At 44.6% G+C, this 17995-nt stretch overlaps 1 protein-coding gene across 1 annotated transcript in view; it reads left to right on the top strand.

Annotated features, from left to right (window-relative positions):
- Positions 1-17995, top strand: part of ADCY9 (adenylate cyclase 9) — a 150675-nt gene that overhangs the window by 82128 nt on the left and 50552 nt on the right. The window contains exon 2 of the mRNA XM_006874904.1: positions 10779-10969. Within this exon, the coding sequence (XP_006874966.1) occupies positions 10779-10969 (191 nt within the window). The remainder of the gene's footprint in view (positions 1-10778; positions 10970-17995) is intronic.

Raw genomic sequence — 17995 nt, 5'->3', positions numbered from 1 at the left:
CTCCATCCATCCCTCCAGCTACCACACTCCATCCATCCCTCCAGCTACCACACTCCATCCATTCCTCCAGCTACCCAGCCTTTGGCTTCTCTAAGTAGACTTGCTGTGAACACTCTTTATACTGCCTCCTGGTGAGCTCTCCTCATGCATTTCCTTGAGAAAAATACATGTCTAGGAGTGAACTTGCATGTTGTTGTTGCTCTCTGGTGCTATCGAGTTGCTTCCGACTACAGCAGTCCTGTCTCAGTTATCTAGTGCTGCTCCACCAAACCAGAGTATCATGGCCCAGCCAAGTTGATGTAACCCGTGCTCTCAAAGACCCCCAAGTGACAGAGTGGAACTAGGGCTTCCTCGACTGTAATCCTCAGGGGAGCAGATCGCTAGGTTTTTCTCCCTTGGAGCTTCTGGGTTGGTTTCTACTGCCAGCACCCAGGTTCCCTGAACACTCATTACCTGTACCCATAGGTGGCTTGATGAAAGACTACTCAGCTGGGGGCATCTTGGAAATCTGTGAGAGGTGTTTTGGATGACCTCAGGGATTCAGGGTTGTATTATGGATAAATTTCATTTTATTTCAGAATGACAGAAAGGACATTACAAATTAAAGATGTAATGAAAATGTTGTGAATGTGATTCAAAGGGGCCATTGGGTCCGACAGGGTGGAGATGCAATTTCTGAAGGTGTTACTGTGGATCACCCAGGAAGTTTTAAGTGAGAATCTGAAGGTACTGGATGATGATGTTCTGGTGGTCAGGTGCCATTGAGTCCGTTTTGACTCATAACATAGCAACCTCCATGTTCAACAGAACAAAACACTGCCGCATCCTGTACCATCCCCACAACCATTGCTGTGTGTGAGCCCATACAGTTGCTCCCAGATGAGGCAGAGATTGAGGCTTCCAGCACCCACCATGAGGTACTTCTCAGAAGCGTTGACTGAGTGTTGGTGCCACAGAATTCTCTGGGATGTGAGTAGGGGTCAGCTGTCCTCATCTGCATCCATGTCAAGAAGGTACAATGTGCATGTTGGGCAGCTGTGATCAGAGGTGATGTTCACGACCTCCAGTAGAGCATGAATGGAGGGAGCTGGGACCACAACAGCGATGGAGCATCATCTGGGGGACTGCTGGTTGACATTCACACTGCAGCTTGCTGGGCGGTAGTGGGATCCTAGAAAGGAAAAGGTAGAAAGGGAAATTTGGCAGCAGTGACCCCAGTTAAATTTTACCTGCTTCCCAAATTTGCCTGGGGCTCAGGCAGCCACACAAGGGCCAGTTCAGTCATACTTTCCTGAAATACTTTCTTGTGGCTCAGCTGAGTCCATTCCTGCCAGATCCTATTAGCATGGTGGCTGCATGCCTGGGTAAACATTTAAGCTCTATGGAGTCAAAGAGAGCTCCCCCCCCCATCCTCTCGAGATGGTAATTTGTTCAGTGGTGTGTTTTAGTTGCTTTTAATAGGTGTAAGAGATTAGAGTGCTCAGATGTTCATTCTATAAACTGTTCTAGGAATCTTATAGTAAAAATTAAAGTGTGTATAAGTTACTAGGCCTAAAGGACCAGAGTCTGAGGGGACATCTAGGTCACTTGGCATAGCATAGTCCATAATGTTGTAGATCCTAGTGTGCTGATTAATGATTGAATTCTTAAAATTTCTCGAATGACCATCTAAGATGCAATTATTGGTCTCTTTCTGCCTCTAGCAAAGGAAAGTGTAGGAAACAAGAGTGTCAAGGGTAAATTAGCCTACAGAACTAATGGCCCATACAGACCACAGCATATTCTAGCCTCAGACCTAAGACTGCTGTAGGCCGTCTCTTTGGGCATACGGACAGTCTCATAAGGAAGTCTGGATATCGGTCCAACCTTACTGGACTAGATTGCAAGTTGTTGTTGTTAAGTACCGTGGAGTCGGCTCCGACTCATAGTGACCCTGCACAGGGTTTCCAAGGATGTACATCCTTACGGGAGCAGAAAGCCTCATCTTTCTCCCGCGGAACCGCTGGTAGTTTCGAACTGCTGACCTTGAGGTTGGCAGCCTGATTCGTAACCACTGCGCTAAGAGAGCGTTGCAAATCTGATGATTTTTGAAGATACATCCTAAAGGTCAAACGTTCTACTTATTTCATCTCTTCCAGACTCCTGAACTCTGGCCATGTTGAAATGTTTAGCTTCTCGAGGTCACTTAGCCTTTTTCCTTGTGTGTTTTTCCATCCTTGATCTACCATGTTACTGATTTTTAGCATTTGTTTTTATTATTTTCTTTTACCTGTCTCTGCCGTCTCCTTTACCTCAAGCTCCCAAGAATAGTGTGTTTCTCAAGGTCTTTGTTTTCTTTCTTCTCTACATTTCTGAACTGCTGGTGGTCTTGTTGAAGTGTATTAGATGAATTTCTTCTCTCTTATAAAACCCACTTCATGTGTTCAGTTCAGTAGGTTTTAGTCATAAAGTTGTGTAACCATTGCCACAGTCTCATTTTCTTCACCCCACAAGAAACCCTACACCCATTAGCTTCCACTCCTTATCCCACCCGTCTGCCCCCAAACCATTGGTGACCACTAATCTATATCCTGTCTCTATGGATTTACCTACTGTGCACATTTCATATAATTAAAATGGTGTGACACGTGACTTTTCATGACTGGCTGTTTTCACTTAGTCTCAGATTTAAATTTTAGTCTGATTTCTCTTCTGTCTAGAATCTACTGTAGTCTACCATAAAATCGCCACCTCGCAAAAGCCTTCACATAAGCAACTCACTTCTTAGTTCTCGAAGGAAACCAGTATGGTTTGTGATATCTGTGTTTCTTCCTTCAGGTGTGGTTTAGTGTGGTCCTGTGCATGTTATGACATTCAGATTACTACTTGCTATGTAACAATGTATTAGTCATTACTCAATTGCAATTCTTGGTACATTTATTCAAGTTCTCTGGTTTCCTATTCTCTTCTGATTATGTAAGGAGTCCTGGTGGTACATGGACTACACATCAGCTGCTCATGACTCCGCTAGCCATTCCGCAGGATGGAACAATGCCAACCTCCGAAACCCTGTGGACTTGCTCTACTCTCTCCCACACGTTTGCTTGACGACAGTAGTTTGGATTGGGTTTGGGGTCTGATTACTTAGTCTATTTCGCTTTGTTCAGTGTGATCTCATGACAATTGATTTCAGACCTTAATTTTTCCCGTTTTCCAAAATTCACTGTGAAGGTACCTTTTCTCATTTCTGAAGGTCCTGTCAGCATACTGACTACTTTCAAATCATTTTCTCTCTTGAATGCTCATCCCGTCTCTTCATGTCCTCAAATTCACTTCCTTTCTTCACCTGTCATACTCAGATTCTTTTGTTTGTTTGATGAGCATTATTTCAAGTACATCTTCAGTTTGCTCTTTGAGTATATTCTCTATATTACTGCAGACTTTCTTGGGAGAAGCATTGTTTTTCCCTTAGATTCGGACTTTTGCTGTTCCAAGTTGTTCCTGCCATCTTGTTTTTTCCCTTGACTGATTAGCATAGAGGTGAACTCTCCATGTTCAAAGCTTTTCTCTCAATTCTTTGACCATAAATGGCAGCTTTTAAATAGTTAACATTTTGTATTGTGGTTTGGGTGAAAGTTTACAGAGCAGGTTAGTTCCCCCTCTGTGATGTACAGACATTTTCTTTCCTAATACTAGTTGCAGTTCCCTCAGTGTAACAGTCCGCTGCCTACATCCTTCCTGAGTTCCCTGTTCTCCTTTCCTTTGGGGCAAATTGCTGTCCTTTTGGTTTCCTATGGTGCACGTTCCCCACAAATGCTGTTGTTCACATTATTGTTGTTGTTAAGTGCGGTCCCACTAATGTAGAGACCCACCCTTTGTAGGGTTTCTGAGCAGCGGCTGGTGAGTTTGAACCGCTAAAGTTGCGATTCAAACTGACCTCGTGGTCCAGTGCTTATCCTATGTTGCTACGCCAGGACTCCTGTTCACTTTACAGCCTGTCTATTGTTTGACTGCACGGTGAACCCAGGAAATGGGTTCTTTTCTAGGCTTGAAGGGTGTCTGAGGGACCACAGTCTCTGGGTCTTCACTAGTCTTTTTCAGTCCAGTAGGTCTGATCTTTATCATGATTTTGAATTGATTTCTCTATTTTCCTGTCCTTCTGACCTGGGCTTCCTGTGGTCCTAATCAGAGTGAGAAGATGACAGTTTTTCATTCGTGTACATACCTCTTGAAGTAATTTGTTAGTTATATGAGCAGTCTCTGCTCCTCAGAACCCCTATGCAGGGTCACTGTGAGTTGGAACTGACTCAGGGGAACTTAGCCACAACAAGAAGAATAACCTTATTCCAAACTATGTGCCAGGCACTATTGTAAGCATTGCCTGTGTATTATCTCATTAATCCTCACACTAGCCCCAGGAAGTGGGATGATGAGGAGGATGGTGATATTATTTTCAGTGTATAGATGAATGAACTGAGTCCAGAAGTTCAGTAAAAAGCAAAAGTTTTCATCTGCATCAGTTTCTCAACTCTTGAGTCCTTTTTTCTCTATCCATTTCTCTCAACACTTAGCCCAGTTCTTAAATATTTAAAATTTTTGGTAAGCAAATGAGTGACTGAGATAGTACTTGGAAGACTATTTGGGTTAAACGTTGGGCTGCTAAGCGAAAGGGGGTTTGGACCCATCACTGATGCTCATGAGGAAAATGAGACAGTGAGAAAGATGAGACAGTCTGCTTCCATAAAGACACATTGACTGGGAAACCCTGTGGGACAGTTCGCCAGTCCTGTAGGGTGGTTCTGAGTTGGAACTGACTTGACAGAAGCAAGTTTGGTTTGGGTTTATGGAGAACAACCACAACATTGGAATGGAAAGGATTTATACCCATCTAGAAATCTAGATGGAGGAGAATATGGAAAGTGCCATGGGCTGCCAAAAGAACCGACAGATCTGTGTTGGAAGAAGTGCAGCCAGAGTGCTCCCTGGAGGCCAGGATGGCCAAACTTCGTCTCTCATACTTTGGACATATTGTCAGGAGGGACCAGTCCCTGGAGAAGGATATCATGTTTGGTAAGATGGAGGGTCAGAGAAAAAGAGGAAGACCCCCAGTGAGATGGATTGGCAAAGTGCAGCATCATTGGGCTCAAGCGTGGCAACAATAGTGCGGTTGGCCCAGGATCGGGCAGTGTTTTTCATTTTGCTGTGCGTAAGGTCACTATGGGTCGGTACTGACTCGATGACACCTAACAACAACGGATTGCTTTTGGAGGCCTGGTGTGGCGCTGTGGGTTAATGCGCCAGACTGCAAAGCTGTTTGAACTGCAAAGTCGACAATTCATGCTCACCAGCTGCTCCTTGGAAACCCTATACAGGGTCACTATGGGTCGGAACCGACTCGATGGCACTTAACAACAACAACAACTGCTTTTAGAAAGTCCTGATGTGGCGCTGTGGGTTAATGCACTGGACTGCAAAGTTGATTGGAACTGCAAAGTCGGCGGTTCAAGCTCACCAGCTTCTCCTTGGAAACCCTATACAGGATCGCTATGGGTCGGAACCGACTTGATGACAATAACAACAACAAGATTTCTTTTATGATGAGAAAAGTGCTTATGTTTTTCACCAAACTTTTGGCCTTGGTGGTGATGGTGATGGTTGAGTGCCGTCAAGTTGGTTCCAGCTCATAGTGACTGTATAGCATTTCTGAAGCTGGCAGTCTTAATGGCAGCAGAAAGCCTCATCTTTTTCTCTCAGAGCATCTGGTAGACCTGAACTGCTGACCTTGTGGTTAGCAGCCCAGCCCATAACCCACTATGCCACCAAGACGACATTGGCCTTTTTAAGCAGATGTAGCCGACAATTGTGAAATACAAGGGTAAGTCAGAAAGTAGTGTTCTAAGGTTCTAGTTCATACATGCACAGAGTTATTCTGAACAAACATGTTTAAACGTATCTTTGCAATCAGTGGGTGACTGCAAGTAAGCTGCCTCAGTCGTGCGTTTACCTTACTTGTCTTAGTCTCATTAGGGTGTCTTCTAAAACACAAAAGACTTTTTGTGCCATGGAAAAAACGATTTTAAGGTCAGGGCTAATATCAAATTTTTAACAAAACTCAAGTATACATCTTCCCAAATCATTGAAACTTTGCCACAGGTTAAGGGGAATACTGCCCCACAAAAAAACAATAGCTGAATCACACATTTTAAGAAAGGCTGGGGAAGATCTCGAAGATGAATGAATTCAAGAAGAGAGGTTAGTTTAGAAGGTTATAGTGACTGTTTTTTGGTATTCCAAAGGGGTCGTCTTGATAGATTTTCTTGAAAGACACAGAGACTCATGCAGAAAACATTTTAAGAAAATTTAAACTACACTGGGGAGAAAAAAATCCAGGAAAGTTGTGCCAAGGAAATTTTTTTCCCGTCAGGATAATGCACCCACTCATTCTTCAAGGTTAGCAAGGGCTGTCCTAAGAAACTTTTGTTGAGGAACTTTACCCCATCCACTCTTATCATTGTCATTGTTGTTAGGTGCCATCGAGTCAGTACCAACTCATAGTGAGCCTATGCACAACAGAACCAAACACGGCCCGGTCCTGGGCCAATCTCATAATCGTTGCTACGTTTGAGCCCATCGATGCTGCCACTGTGCCAGTCTGTCTCACCAGGGGTCTTCCTCTTTTTCTCCAACCCTCCTCTTTACCAAACATGTTATCCTTCTCCAGTGACTGGTCACTCCTGATAGTATGTCTGAAGCATGAGAGACAAAGTCTGGCTATCCTGGCTTCCAGGGAGCACTCTGGCTATACTTTTTCTAACATAGATCTATTTGTTCTTTTGGCAGTCTCTGGTAATTTCAGTATTCTCCTCCAACACCATAACTAAAATGCATCAAGTCTCCTAAGGTCTTCCTTATTCACTTTCGCATGCATATGAGGTTACTGAAAATACCATGGCTTGGATCAGGCACACCTTCGTCCTCAAACTGACAGCTTTGCTCTTCAACACTTGAAGAGGTCTTGTGCAGCAGAACTGCCTGATGCATTTGATTTCTTGACTGCTGCTTCCATGAGTGTTGATGGAAATACCCTACAGCCCTGATACTGCCCCTTTAGACTTCTTAGTCTCAAAACTCAACATTGAAAAGGAACATGACCTGAGTCCCTTGAGGATGCCACAGTTGCTGGTTACTGCTGCTGTGCAGGGCCATCAAGTCGGTTCTGACCCATAGAGACCCTGTTGTAGGGTTTCCAAGGAGCTGCTGGTGGGTTTGAACTGCCGACCTTGTGGTTAATAGTCCAGTGCTGGTCCTACAGCACCACCCCGTGAGTTCCCCGGAAGGGCTAGAGAGAAGGAAACACCGTCTTCAGAACTACATGGACCTGAATTGGGAGGGTATGTTGAGAAACAGTTGCTTTCCATTTTGATTATTTTGTTTAATAAAGGTTGCTAGGCTATTTTAGCAGTACTTTCTGACTTAACCTCGTATAATCACAGCTATGATTTAGAGGCCTGGTTACTTGGTGAATGAAGAACTAGAATGTTTTCATTGATTAACTGTATCTTAACTTCAATAATTCTCATGCTTCTTTAAAATTCTCCATGTTTCAAACCTGGTTAGGAAGCAAATATATTTTTAGGATTTTTGTGAACTAGTCCCAATTTAACTGCATCTCTTGTTTATTTTCCCATCATTGGGATGTCAGCTTCTTACTATTTGTTACGTTTTGGCTCCCATGGTTGGTCTTATCTTAAAGTGTGGTTTCCTTTCTCAGATGGTCCCTTTCTGGTGAGTTGCCTATTGCTTCTGTGGTTCTTGGTGGTTGAAGGGATCTCAGTCCCAAGCACAAGTCCTACTAATAAAGACCATGATTAAAGCAGGCCAGAAGAGTCTTTCGTTTCCAAAATGGACTTAAATGCGGGCTCAAAGTACATTCAGCTCACCGAAACTCAGCTCCAGCAAAGTGCAAAGCACCGTTTTTGTCCTCCCAGAATTGAGGATCAAAAGCAATCAACAACTGACCTTTAGTCACAAACTCCCTCATTAGGTGGGAGTACATGAGGAACTATCTTACCCCATTTCTGTAGTCTTTATACAATTAAGCTGATAAAAGGCATAAATATTGGTCAGGTTTAAAAGCAATAATCAGGGAAACAATTTAAGAAATTCTATTAATTTTTCTATGGTTTACCTTATACTTCAAATAAATCATTTAGCTGCCTTCTTTTAACCTTCTGCTCCAAAAGCACTTTTCTAATGAACTTGGACCCCAGTATTCCATGTGTGTGGTTACTCATTAAAACTTTATCTCTTAAAAAAAAAAAAAAAAAAAAAAACACGCACACACAAAAAAAACTTTATCTCTTATAAACTTTCTTGATTTAAGGGGTTTGACTAGGCTCAAGCTCAGCAATCCAATCCTTAGATGTTTCTCAGGGCTAGGATTTCAGACCGGCCAGCTAAGCACTATTTGTTACTCCAACACTCAGCCCCTCCAGTCTTGGCAGAAGGTATCACTTTCTGTTTAGCTCCCGAGTGGAAGGACGCCTAACTAAGAAGGTAGCTGATTTGTTCACAGATTTTGCTTACCATGGGTACGTACACATAGTTAACCTTTACTATGCTAGCAGTACTGTGTTATCACTATACTTTGGGGCTCTGTAAAGATAAACTGAAAGTAGATGCAGATATGGAGCAATGATTGATTTCAGGTTCCACAGATGGCTTTTGTGCATGGGAAGAACAGGAAGAGTCCCAGGGACATGCAACTGGAACACAAGTGTAGTACCAGGAGACATCAGAAAGGTCGTGGAAACATTCCATTTTTCCATCAACTTTTTGAAGCCCTGCTGGTTGTCAGGGTCCCCCTTAGCTGAAGTGCTCCATACAGGTGGGTTCACAGCTGATGTGAGCATTCTTGTCCTCTCAGCTCCTAGCCCACTGTGTAGTGAGCAGTCTGTGCTTCTTAAAAGGCCCCTGAACAGCAACTCAGTAATTCAGAGTGTCAGTAACCCACCTCAGGATTGCCTGCATCTAGACATACCTCAGACTGGTGACTGGAGGACAGGCTTCTGTGGCTGGTTCCGCCTTCCTTGACCAGATTTTGAATGTGTACTTTCTCCAGAAAAGGCCTCTGTATTTGTCTGACTGTTATGGAGCCCCGCAGGGGTGGCATGAATTGTTACTATGATACAGGCCTTGTCCTGGCTTTGAGACACTGAGAGGCCTTGGACCCTGCTCCCAGGACTATCTTCGTCTAGGTCTGCCCTTGTATGGGGCTGCCCTTATCTGAGACCATCCTTGTCCAGGGCTGTCATTCAGGGTCATTTAGCGCCCAGAACTGGCCTTACCTTGGGAGCCACAGTCTCAGGCACAGGTCATTGTTCACGACTGGCCAGAGACAGAGGGACATCACTTCTTCCTGGCAAGTCCTTAACCTCAATAGAAAGTTGTCCCTCCACAACGGAAACTGGGGCCTGGGGGGGGGGGGGGGGGGGGGGGGGGGGCAGGGGGCGGCTCTGCAGCCCCCACAGTTGCCCTTGCACCTCCTGTTCTGCTCTCACTGGGCCCTGACTGCCTCACTGCCCCCGGGACTTCCGGGCAACATTGCAGACTAACAGACCAAGGAATGGGCTCCCAGACCCCGGGACATAGGCCCTGCCATCTCAGAAAGTCCAAAAGGATCAGAGCAGGGCCATTTTACTCTTGTGGGGTCCCTTGGTGAAGTAACAAAATGAGCTCATTGTTGTCTGTGGTGGAGCCTGGGAAATTAGTATGGTGTGCTTTCCCCCATTTGCCATACTCCACTTCAAATCTCATTAGTTCCTACTGGCATTGACCCTGGTCATCGATTGTGAAAGGAACTCTGATGGTGCATCAGTGAAGTGTTCAGCTGCTAACAGGCTGCTCATTCAAATCCAATCACTGCCTGCTCCCAGGAGAAAGCTGGGGCCCTCTGCTTTGTAACGTTGACAACCCCAGAACCCCTATGGAGGCAGTTCTACTCTGTCCTAAAGGATCGCTGTGAGTCAGGATCCGAATTGCAAATGGAGAAATAATAAACGGCAATGGGTTTATTGTTTTTCCAGCACGTTGGCTAGCTGGGTATCTTTGGACTCTCTGGAGCCAGGACCTGCCTTTGACAGTAGTCTTTGTCACTTCAGTTGACAGAATTATTGTACTGCGGGTTAATTGTCCATTTGACCAACTTTTTCTTTTCCAATGGGGTTTTCTCAAGTGAGTCAGTCACACTGACCAAAGCCAAGCATTTGGTTCCAACAGAAAAGGAGTTCTTGGTACATTGCAGTCTAGGGAGGTTTTCCTTCCTCCATGGGTCTCACTGGTCCCGGTAGCTCTGTAGACCCTGGAATGAGTATGACAGTTGCTGCTACGGGTCACCCTTACATCCAGTCTGGCCATCGTAAATGTCAGCAACCAGTGTGTACAGATCAAAACAAACCCAAGACATCAATCGACTTGGCTGCCTTCACAAAAAAGTCAAGTGACCCTTGCAGGAGGAAGTTTTAATGCCTCTTCCACCCCTCAGAGGTATACAACATGGCAGCCACTATGCAGAGAAAGCAGTACGATGTAAGTAAAACAGCATGTCCTAAAAGCAGCCGTTTTCCCTGAGGTCACTTCTCAGATCACGGAGTCAGTAGTAAAATATGACCTATTCACCTTTTCATCTTCACCCTCAACTTTACAGGCGTGCATCCTCGTCCTCGTGTGGAGACCATGATGGCACTGCACTGAGCTCAACGGTGATTTCCCTCTGTGCTGACTGTAACTTTTGTCCATAGGTCTGAAGACATACCTGATATCGGGTCAGAGAGCGAAGGAGTCTCAATGCAGCTGTGCAGAGGTCTTGCTGTCTGGTTTCGAGGTCATTGGCGGTCCCCAGGGGTCTTCAGGCCCTAGGTTGCAGGGGACAACATCACCAGGGAGTGTCAGTGACTTGGCACAGACTGTCAAAACCTTTGATAACCTTAAGGTTAGTTTTTGTTTTTTGTTTTTTTTTTTCCCCCGTGTTTTTCCTCCTCCTTCTAAAAATTTCTATGAATTCTGCTCATGTAAAGAGCATACTAGCCTTCAGGTCTGTGGACTACGCTTCCATTTTGGTTTTCAGAATTGTGTGTGTGTGAAGTTAGCAGCATTTGGCATTTTAAAAATGCGTGTTTCTTCTGGGACATCTGAGAGGGCTCCAAAAAGTTCCTGGAAAAATTCCATGATCTTTTATTACCTTTTTTCCCCATGAACTTTTTGAAGCCCCCTACGTACTTATTTCTCTGTTGCATAAAGTACTCTTCATACTATTTCTCTGTTGCATAAAGATATTTCTCCCTTAAGTTGTTGGTGGTTTGTTTTTTGTTTTTTTGTAACCTCTTGTGTCTTCTGGGATTTTTGAAAGCTGATGATAAGTGTAGTCCTTAGGATGGTACAAGCAGCCAAAGGTGGTGGTTTCACCTCATCCAGAGGCACCTCAGAAGAAAGGTCTGATGATCTGCTTTCGAAAACTCAGCCATTGAAAACCCTATGGAGTCTAGTTCTGCTCTGACACAGAGGGAGGAGGGGCTGCCGGAAGTCGGCGTCAGCTTGATAACAGAGAACAGTGATAAGTGATGTCCAAGTGGTTCTTCATGCCTCATTTGGAGGGTGAGCCTGTATCTTATTTCACAGTCAGCTTTCTTAGATAGATACACCTCGGCCTCTTGGTATCCAGGTGGATCAGCACTGGACTGTGAGCAGTTCAACCCTACCAGTTGCTCCTTGGAAACCCTAGACAGGGTTGCTATGAGACAGCACTTAACAACAACAGGAACAATGGTTTGTTTAAGTTTTGTCAGTGTGGATAAAGGTCCCTGAAATGAGGGCCAGCCTGCCACCAACACCATGACATCTCTGGTGTAGCCTAGGTATACCCAACTCCACATGGATGTGCTGTCTGAATAAATCACCAAGAATTAACACACTCAACCTGGGGCATAGGAAGCCCATCTAGTTTAGGAGCCTCCACCAACACCTTGTAGTTTTACAGTTTAAATATTTGCCATTTCCTTTTGGGGGGAGGAGAGTGATAACAGTTCCGCCTCACTGTTTGTGCTCTCAAATGACAAAATGATGGATTTGGTCAGGGATGGTGGGCCAGTATTTTGGCTTTAATCCAGTGTGTTTCGCTTTTCTCTACATTCGTAAGCAGATTTGAAAGCTAGCTGTGTGTCATTAAGCTTTGTAGGCATAACAGTATGTCTGCCAGTCAGACTTTCAGGTCACCTCACTGTGTCTGAATCCGAAGAATCTCTCCCTATCATTTGTAATGATTACCTTCACATTTCCCAACCTAAGCACTGTTGGCATTTTGGGTCAGAATATATTTTCTCATGACACTATCGTGTGTGTTGTGGGACAGTTGACAGCATCTCTGTTCTCCACCCCTGGATGGCTAGGGGCACCTACACACACACACAAACACACGTCTCCAGGTACTGCCCCTTGTCCCCTGGTTGAGAACCACGGGGGTACTGGTATCGCCCCATCTGTCTCCCCACGCTCTACTGGTACATGCCTGACAGTTTATGCATCAGAACTGTCCTTCAGAGCTGCACCTTTCAGATACAGTTGCTTTGTGCAGGCTGATGTTTCCCAGCAGAGTGAGATGTTCTGTTTAGGGCTGTGACAGCATGGGGCAGGGAAGCGTTAGTGTGAGGGAGGAATTCAAACACTCAGCCTTCCAAATAAAGCTGCTTTATTTTGGGAGAATTGGTTACCTCCAGACTTCCAACAGGAGTCATGTGTAAACAGAGAAATAGATCTCAAAGCTGAACTAAGAGATCCATTGTATCTGTCTGCCATCTGAGATGGCACTATTTGTGAAGTTGCTGAGCTCATCCTATTACATGCACGCAGTTCCAGTGACAGTATTTCCCTGCTAAATTGCTAGAGGTGTCCTTTACGCCAGAAGCCCATTTCTTGTTCTAATCTTCCACCTGCTTTGGTCTGGAAGGGCAGAGACCACTTTGCATATTCTACAGCCATGTGCAAAATCCCCAAATAATCATGGAAAGTATTATGAAAATCTTTTGGCTTCTGAAGTTAAGTTGACCATGTTCTCCAAGAGGAAGTTAAGCCAAAGAATGATCTCTGTGCCCCTTTCAGGAGGGATAGAGGTGAACTGGGTCTTCCGACTATGATTTGTAGGACCTATGGATGGCTTAGGAGCCTTGGTAATGCTGTGAGCTAAGCAGTGGGCTGCTAGTCGAAATTTTGGTATTTCAAGCCCACCAGTCGCTCTGTGGGGAAAAGATGAGGCTATCTGCTCCCATAAACGTGACAGCTTCAGAAACCCTATGGGGCAATTCTGCCCTGTCCTTGGAGTCTCTGTGAATCAGAATTGACTCAGTGACAGTGGGTTAGTTTGGTTTTAATGGATGATGAGATCTCTGAGGCCAGGACTGCCCCCAGAAAATGAGAATGATTTGGACCCTACAGCTGGAGTGGAAAGAGCATGGAGAGTTAAGAGACCCAGTTTCTGCTCCTGGCTTTGCCACTTTGGGGAAATCGTTTTTACACTCTCACTTCCCAGCTTCCAGTTTTTGTGATAAGGCTCAGATGAGATTGAGCTTCTGTAAGTGCCTTGCAAACCACAGCCCTGGGCAACTGTGGGCGAATCCTTAGGAAGCAGAATACCAAAACAGTAGGAAACTGAAGTCTGTTTTCATGAGTTCGTAGACTATAATCTGGTATGTTAATAAGCCTTCCCTCAAATGAAGATGTGTTGTGGGGTTTTTTGTTTGTTTTTTAGATTTTACCTGGGTTTATGCGTGCATGTGTGCATGGTTTAGCTGAAAGTTTACCGAGCAAATCAGTTTTTCAGTTAACAACTTATACACGTTTTGTTTTATAACCTTAGTTGTAATTAAGGTTACTGATGTAAATGAAATTAAGAATTTTTGAACAATACAACTCTCAAATCCCAGTTGCTTGCTCATACTTTCTGTGGGTGTATTTATCCTATATAAACAGTTACGTGCCTCCAGTGTGTACAGTTGCTGTATTGACTTACTGATACCATCCAAACCAAGGTTAACGTTTAAGATTAGCCAAAGTCTTGGGCTCATTCCATCGAATCTTTTCCCAGGTCCTGTCCATTCTTCCTACCCATGGCTTCTGTTCCTTTGTCTCTGCTGCTGCATCATCTAGCTAGAGTTCACGCCCACGTGGATTTCTGTAACCGGCTCCCACACCGCCCTCTGCCCATCTGTTCACCTGGGAAAACTTGCTTCATTCAAGAAGTCTGGTGTCAGACTGTGTTCCCAAATCTGTTTTCAGTGTAGATCTAAGTCTCAAATATAAAAATGTGTTCTGGAGTCAAATACATGCGGGTTATCTTGGATGAACCCCATATTAAAAGGGCTCCTTTATTGCAAGACTTCTCAGAGCCTTCAATATGCTAATGGGTGTTGTTAGGTCTGCAGAGAGGACATGCCACATGGCATTTCTCAACTCTGTTTGACCACAGAGTTATTTTAGCAAGAGGCACCTTGTGGGACTTGTGCTGTAGGCAACACCTTTTCTAAAAAACAGTAATAAAACACTGTATTGTGAATTGCGTGCAGGTTTACAGAGCAGTCTGTTAATTTTACACTCAGTAATTCACGTACTTTGTTTCTTCTCAGTGGTTGCAATCCCCTCCAGGTAACATCGCTGATCCCACTTCCTCCCTGTTTTTCTCTTTCCATTCCTCCTCCTTTCCCAGCCTCCAGAATTGTGTCTTTAGCTGTATGCTGCCCTTTTGATCTTGAATGGTTGACCATTTAAACTAATAGCCACAAGGTTGGTAGTTCAAACACATCAGCTGCTCCTTGGAAACCCTATACAGGGTCACTGTGAATCAGAACTGACCTGACCGCACCTAACAACAACATACTTTACTAGTGGTGGTGTTCCCCTGTATACTGTCTACTGCCTGGCTGAAAATTGAGCCATTGAGGATGAGTTCCGTTCTAGACCTGAACTAGACCAACAGCCATAGTCTCAGATTCCTTCAGTTGTTGCTGAGTATTATTAAGTGCCATCAAGTCAGTTCCGACTCACAGTGACCCTATATAGGGTTTCCAAGGAGCTGCTGATGGGTTTGAATCACTGACCTTGGTGAGTTTCCTGTGATGATTCTAGCCAATGGTGGTGTCTCTCCTTGCCTTCAATTAACTCTTGATTCCATTTAGTCGATATCACTTGTCCATCGCATACACAATCCCAAACATTTACTTGTTTACCGTACACACTTTTGTCAGCTCTTTGAAGTCAGAGACCATGTGTTAAACCACAAGGGGCTTTATAAGGCTTCTTGTGGAAAAAAATCCATTGTCTTTCAATTCCATTTTTCCACAAACTTTTTTTTTTAAGTTTTTATTGTGAATTGAGTGCTAGTTTACATGGGAGAACATCTGCTTTACACTCATCCTATCGTATTTTGTTTCAGTGCAATGATTACATTCCCCTATCTGCATCATCATTCAACAGCATTTGCTTTTATTCCCTCTATTTTATTTTATTATTATTATTTTTCTTTGTTTACACCAAAACACTCAGGAATATATACTCAGGAAATCGTATAGCGGTCAAACCACCAAAGTGCATATCCTGCAAGCCTGTCCCCCCGGCCACCAGCACACAGCCCCTCTCTTCCATTCTATCTCTCCACGTCATCATCTCTGCCTCCATCTCTGGTATCACTGCTTCTCTGAATAGGGTCCCACACTCCGCTCCTGCTCTTCTCCCTTTATTAGTCCCAGGGTCCTCCGCTCCTGGACTGCAAGATAACCACTCCCTTCTTTTTGCTGCAAAACGTCTACCTTTACATTTGCAACAATCACAGTCAGTCATGATAACAATTACTCACTATTGAACCATGAGAGTCTTATCCCCATCTCCTTTTACCAACTCCATCTAGACAGGTTGAAAACCACTCTGTGGAGATCTTTCCCGGCACCCTCTGAAACAAAACTACCTCTTGAAAACATGTAAGCCAGTCACTTCATGCCTTTATAGCCCCCCCCATTTTAAGTAGTCAGTGTCTAAGTTGCCCATCCCTATCAACCCTGTGTACAGAGGGGGATGGGAATGATCTTTGCTATGAAGATTCCTTCCCTCTTGGTTGGTATTTTAAGCTACTACATCCATAAGTATAGGTCAAGTTCATCAGATTGTAGCGATTTACACTTGTTTTCTTTATCAAACAACAACAACCCAAAAAAAAAAACCCCACTTTTTTACCCCTTTTTTCTTTGTTATCTTCCTCTAGTCAAGTTCTGATGACCCAGCCATTGAAGCTAGGTCCAGTGGGTACTGTCTGCAAGTATGGGCCTTCTTGTGCATCTCCCCTCACTTCATATCAGCTGGACGCTTCACTCTCTGCTCTAACCCTTTGTGGCTATGTTCTTGTCCATGGGCTCAGGAGTCCCCAGGTCTTACCATACTACTGGCCAGCCAGGTCTCACCATATTCCAGGTTGATGAGAGTCTATTAAACATGGTCGGACTCAGCTCACATCTTCATTGCTTCTTTTCCTCCATTTCCCCTCATCAGTAGACCCACGTGGTCGCCAGCAAGCTTACATGCTTGCTTATATATTACCTTTGAGTTTCAGTCTTGGAAGGGGGTTTACCCTGAAGGGACTTGATTGCTTGCCTTGATGGCTCCCCTCGGACAACTTGCATGTTATTGTTTCCACAGACTTTTTGAAGCCCCCTTGTATATTTCCCAAGTGCCTGGCCCAGTGCCGGACATATAGCACATAATTGCAACTTCCTTTTGGCTTCAGTCTTTCATTCTTTAATGACAGCGGAGCTCTGAGGAGCCAGACTAAGAAGGATTGAACTCAGAAGTCTAGGCAGAGAGCTATAGAAGCAAGACAGTGTCTGAGGGTTAGGGTGTATTTCCCACCCTAATGTATGTAGCCTGTATGTCTATAATTTATCTCCCAGTTTATAACTGGGAAGTCCTAGAGAATTCTTAACTAGTGTATCATAAAGGGGAGTTCTGGTGTGGTGCTGTAGGATAAGCATATACTGCTAACTGCAAGACAGGTGGTTCAAGCTGCTCCTTGGACACCCTGTAGAGGGTCGTTATGAGTTGAAACTGACTAAATGGCACTTAACAAGGACATATTATAAAGGATCCCTGGTTGGCGCTGTGGGATAAGCATTGGACAACCACAAAATCGACAGTTCAAACTCACTAACTGCTCCACAGGAGAAAGATAAGGCTGTCTGCACCCATAAAGATGGACAGAGTCAGAAACCCCTAGGTCCTGCAATGACCTACCAAGAAACAATTGTGATAGCAAAGGACAAGACTGCCCCTCCCCACACCTTCATCTTGGCCTCTGAAAGTGGCTGGTGGTGAGTGCCGTATACAAGGGCCTGTGGTACTCCACACCTGAACCTGACCTTGTAAGGCTGTCCCTAAGGCTTGAGGAGAGCCTAGGGGAAGTCACGAAGAGAGCCAAGGACTAGCAGTTGAAAGAAGGTCGCTCATGTCACTGCCCTGGATAGCAGCTTCAGAGTTATGGGCCTGGACCCTGTCACAGGTGCATCTATGAGATGGTGGTGTGGTAACTAATGCTCAGTGTGTTGTGAAGATGAATGGAGAAACGCATGTGGATGCTAGATTTGGAGTAGAAGCTTAGGCAGCGCTGGCACATCCATGAGTCCATGGAGAGAACTGGTTCTCCCCCACACTAGGGTAGTGGAGGTAGGAAGAGACAGAGGGATGACTGGTTGTCCTGAAAAGTCATTGCGTCTCTCCATTGGTTCCAGCCAGAGGACGCTTCTCACCTGTGTTGCAGTTGGCCATTGTACAAGGGAAAATCAAGCAGTGTTGCTATGAAACCATAGTTACCTTTATTAAACCAAAACATGAAAGTGTGATATATCTCATATCCTTCATCTAGGGCTATACACATCTGAAGATGGTGTTTCCATCTCTCTAACCCTTCCCCAAAGCATTCTGTGCACTT

This window comes from Chrysochloris asiatica, unplaced genomic scaffold (genome assembly GCF_000296735.1).
Source record: "Chrysochloris asiatica unplaced genomic scaffold, ChrAsi1.0 scaffold00305, whole genome shotgun sequence".
Taxonomy (NCBI): domain Eukaryota; kingdom Metazoa; phylum Chordata; class Mammalia; order Afrosoricida; family Chrysochloridae; genus Chrysochloris; species Chrysochloris asiatica.
This window is presented reverse-complemented; position numbering and strand designations above follow the sequence as displayed.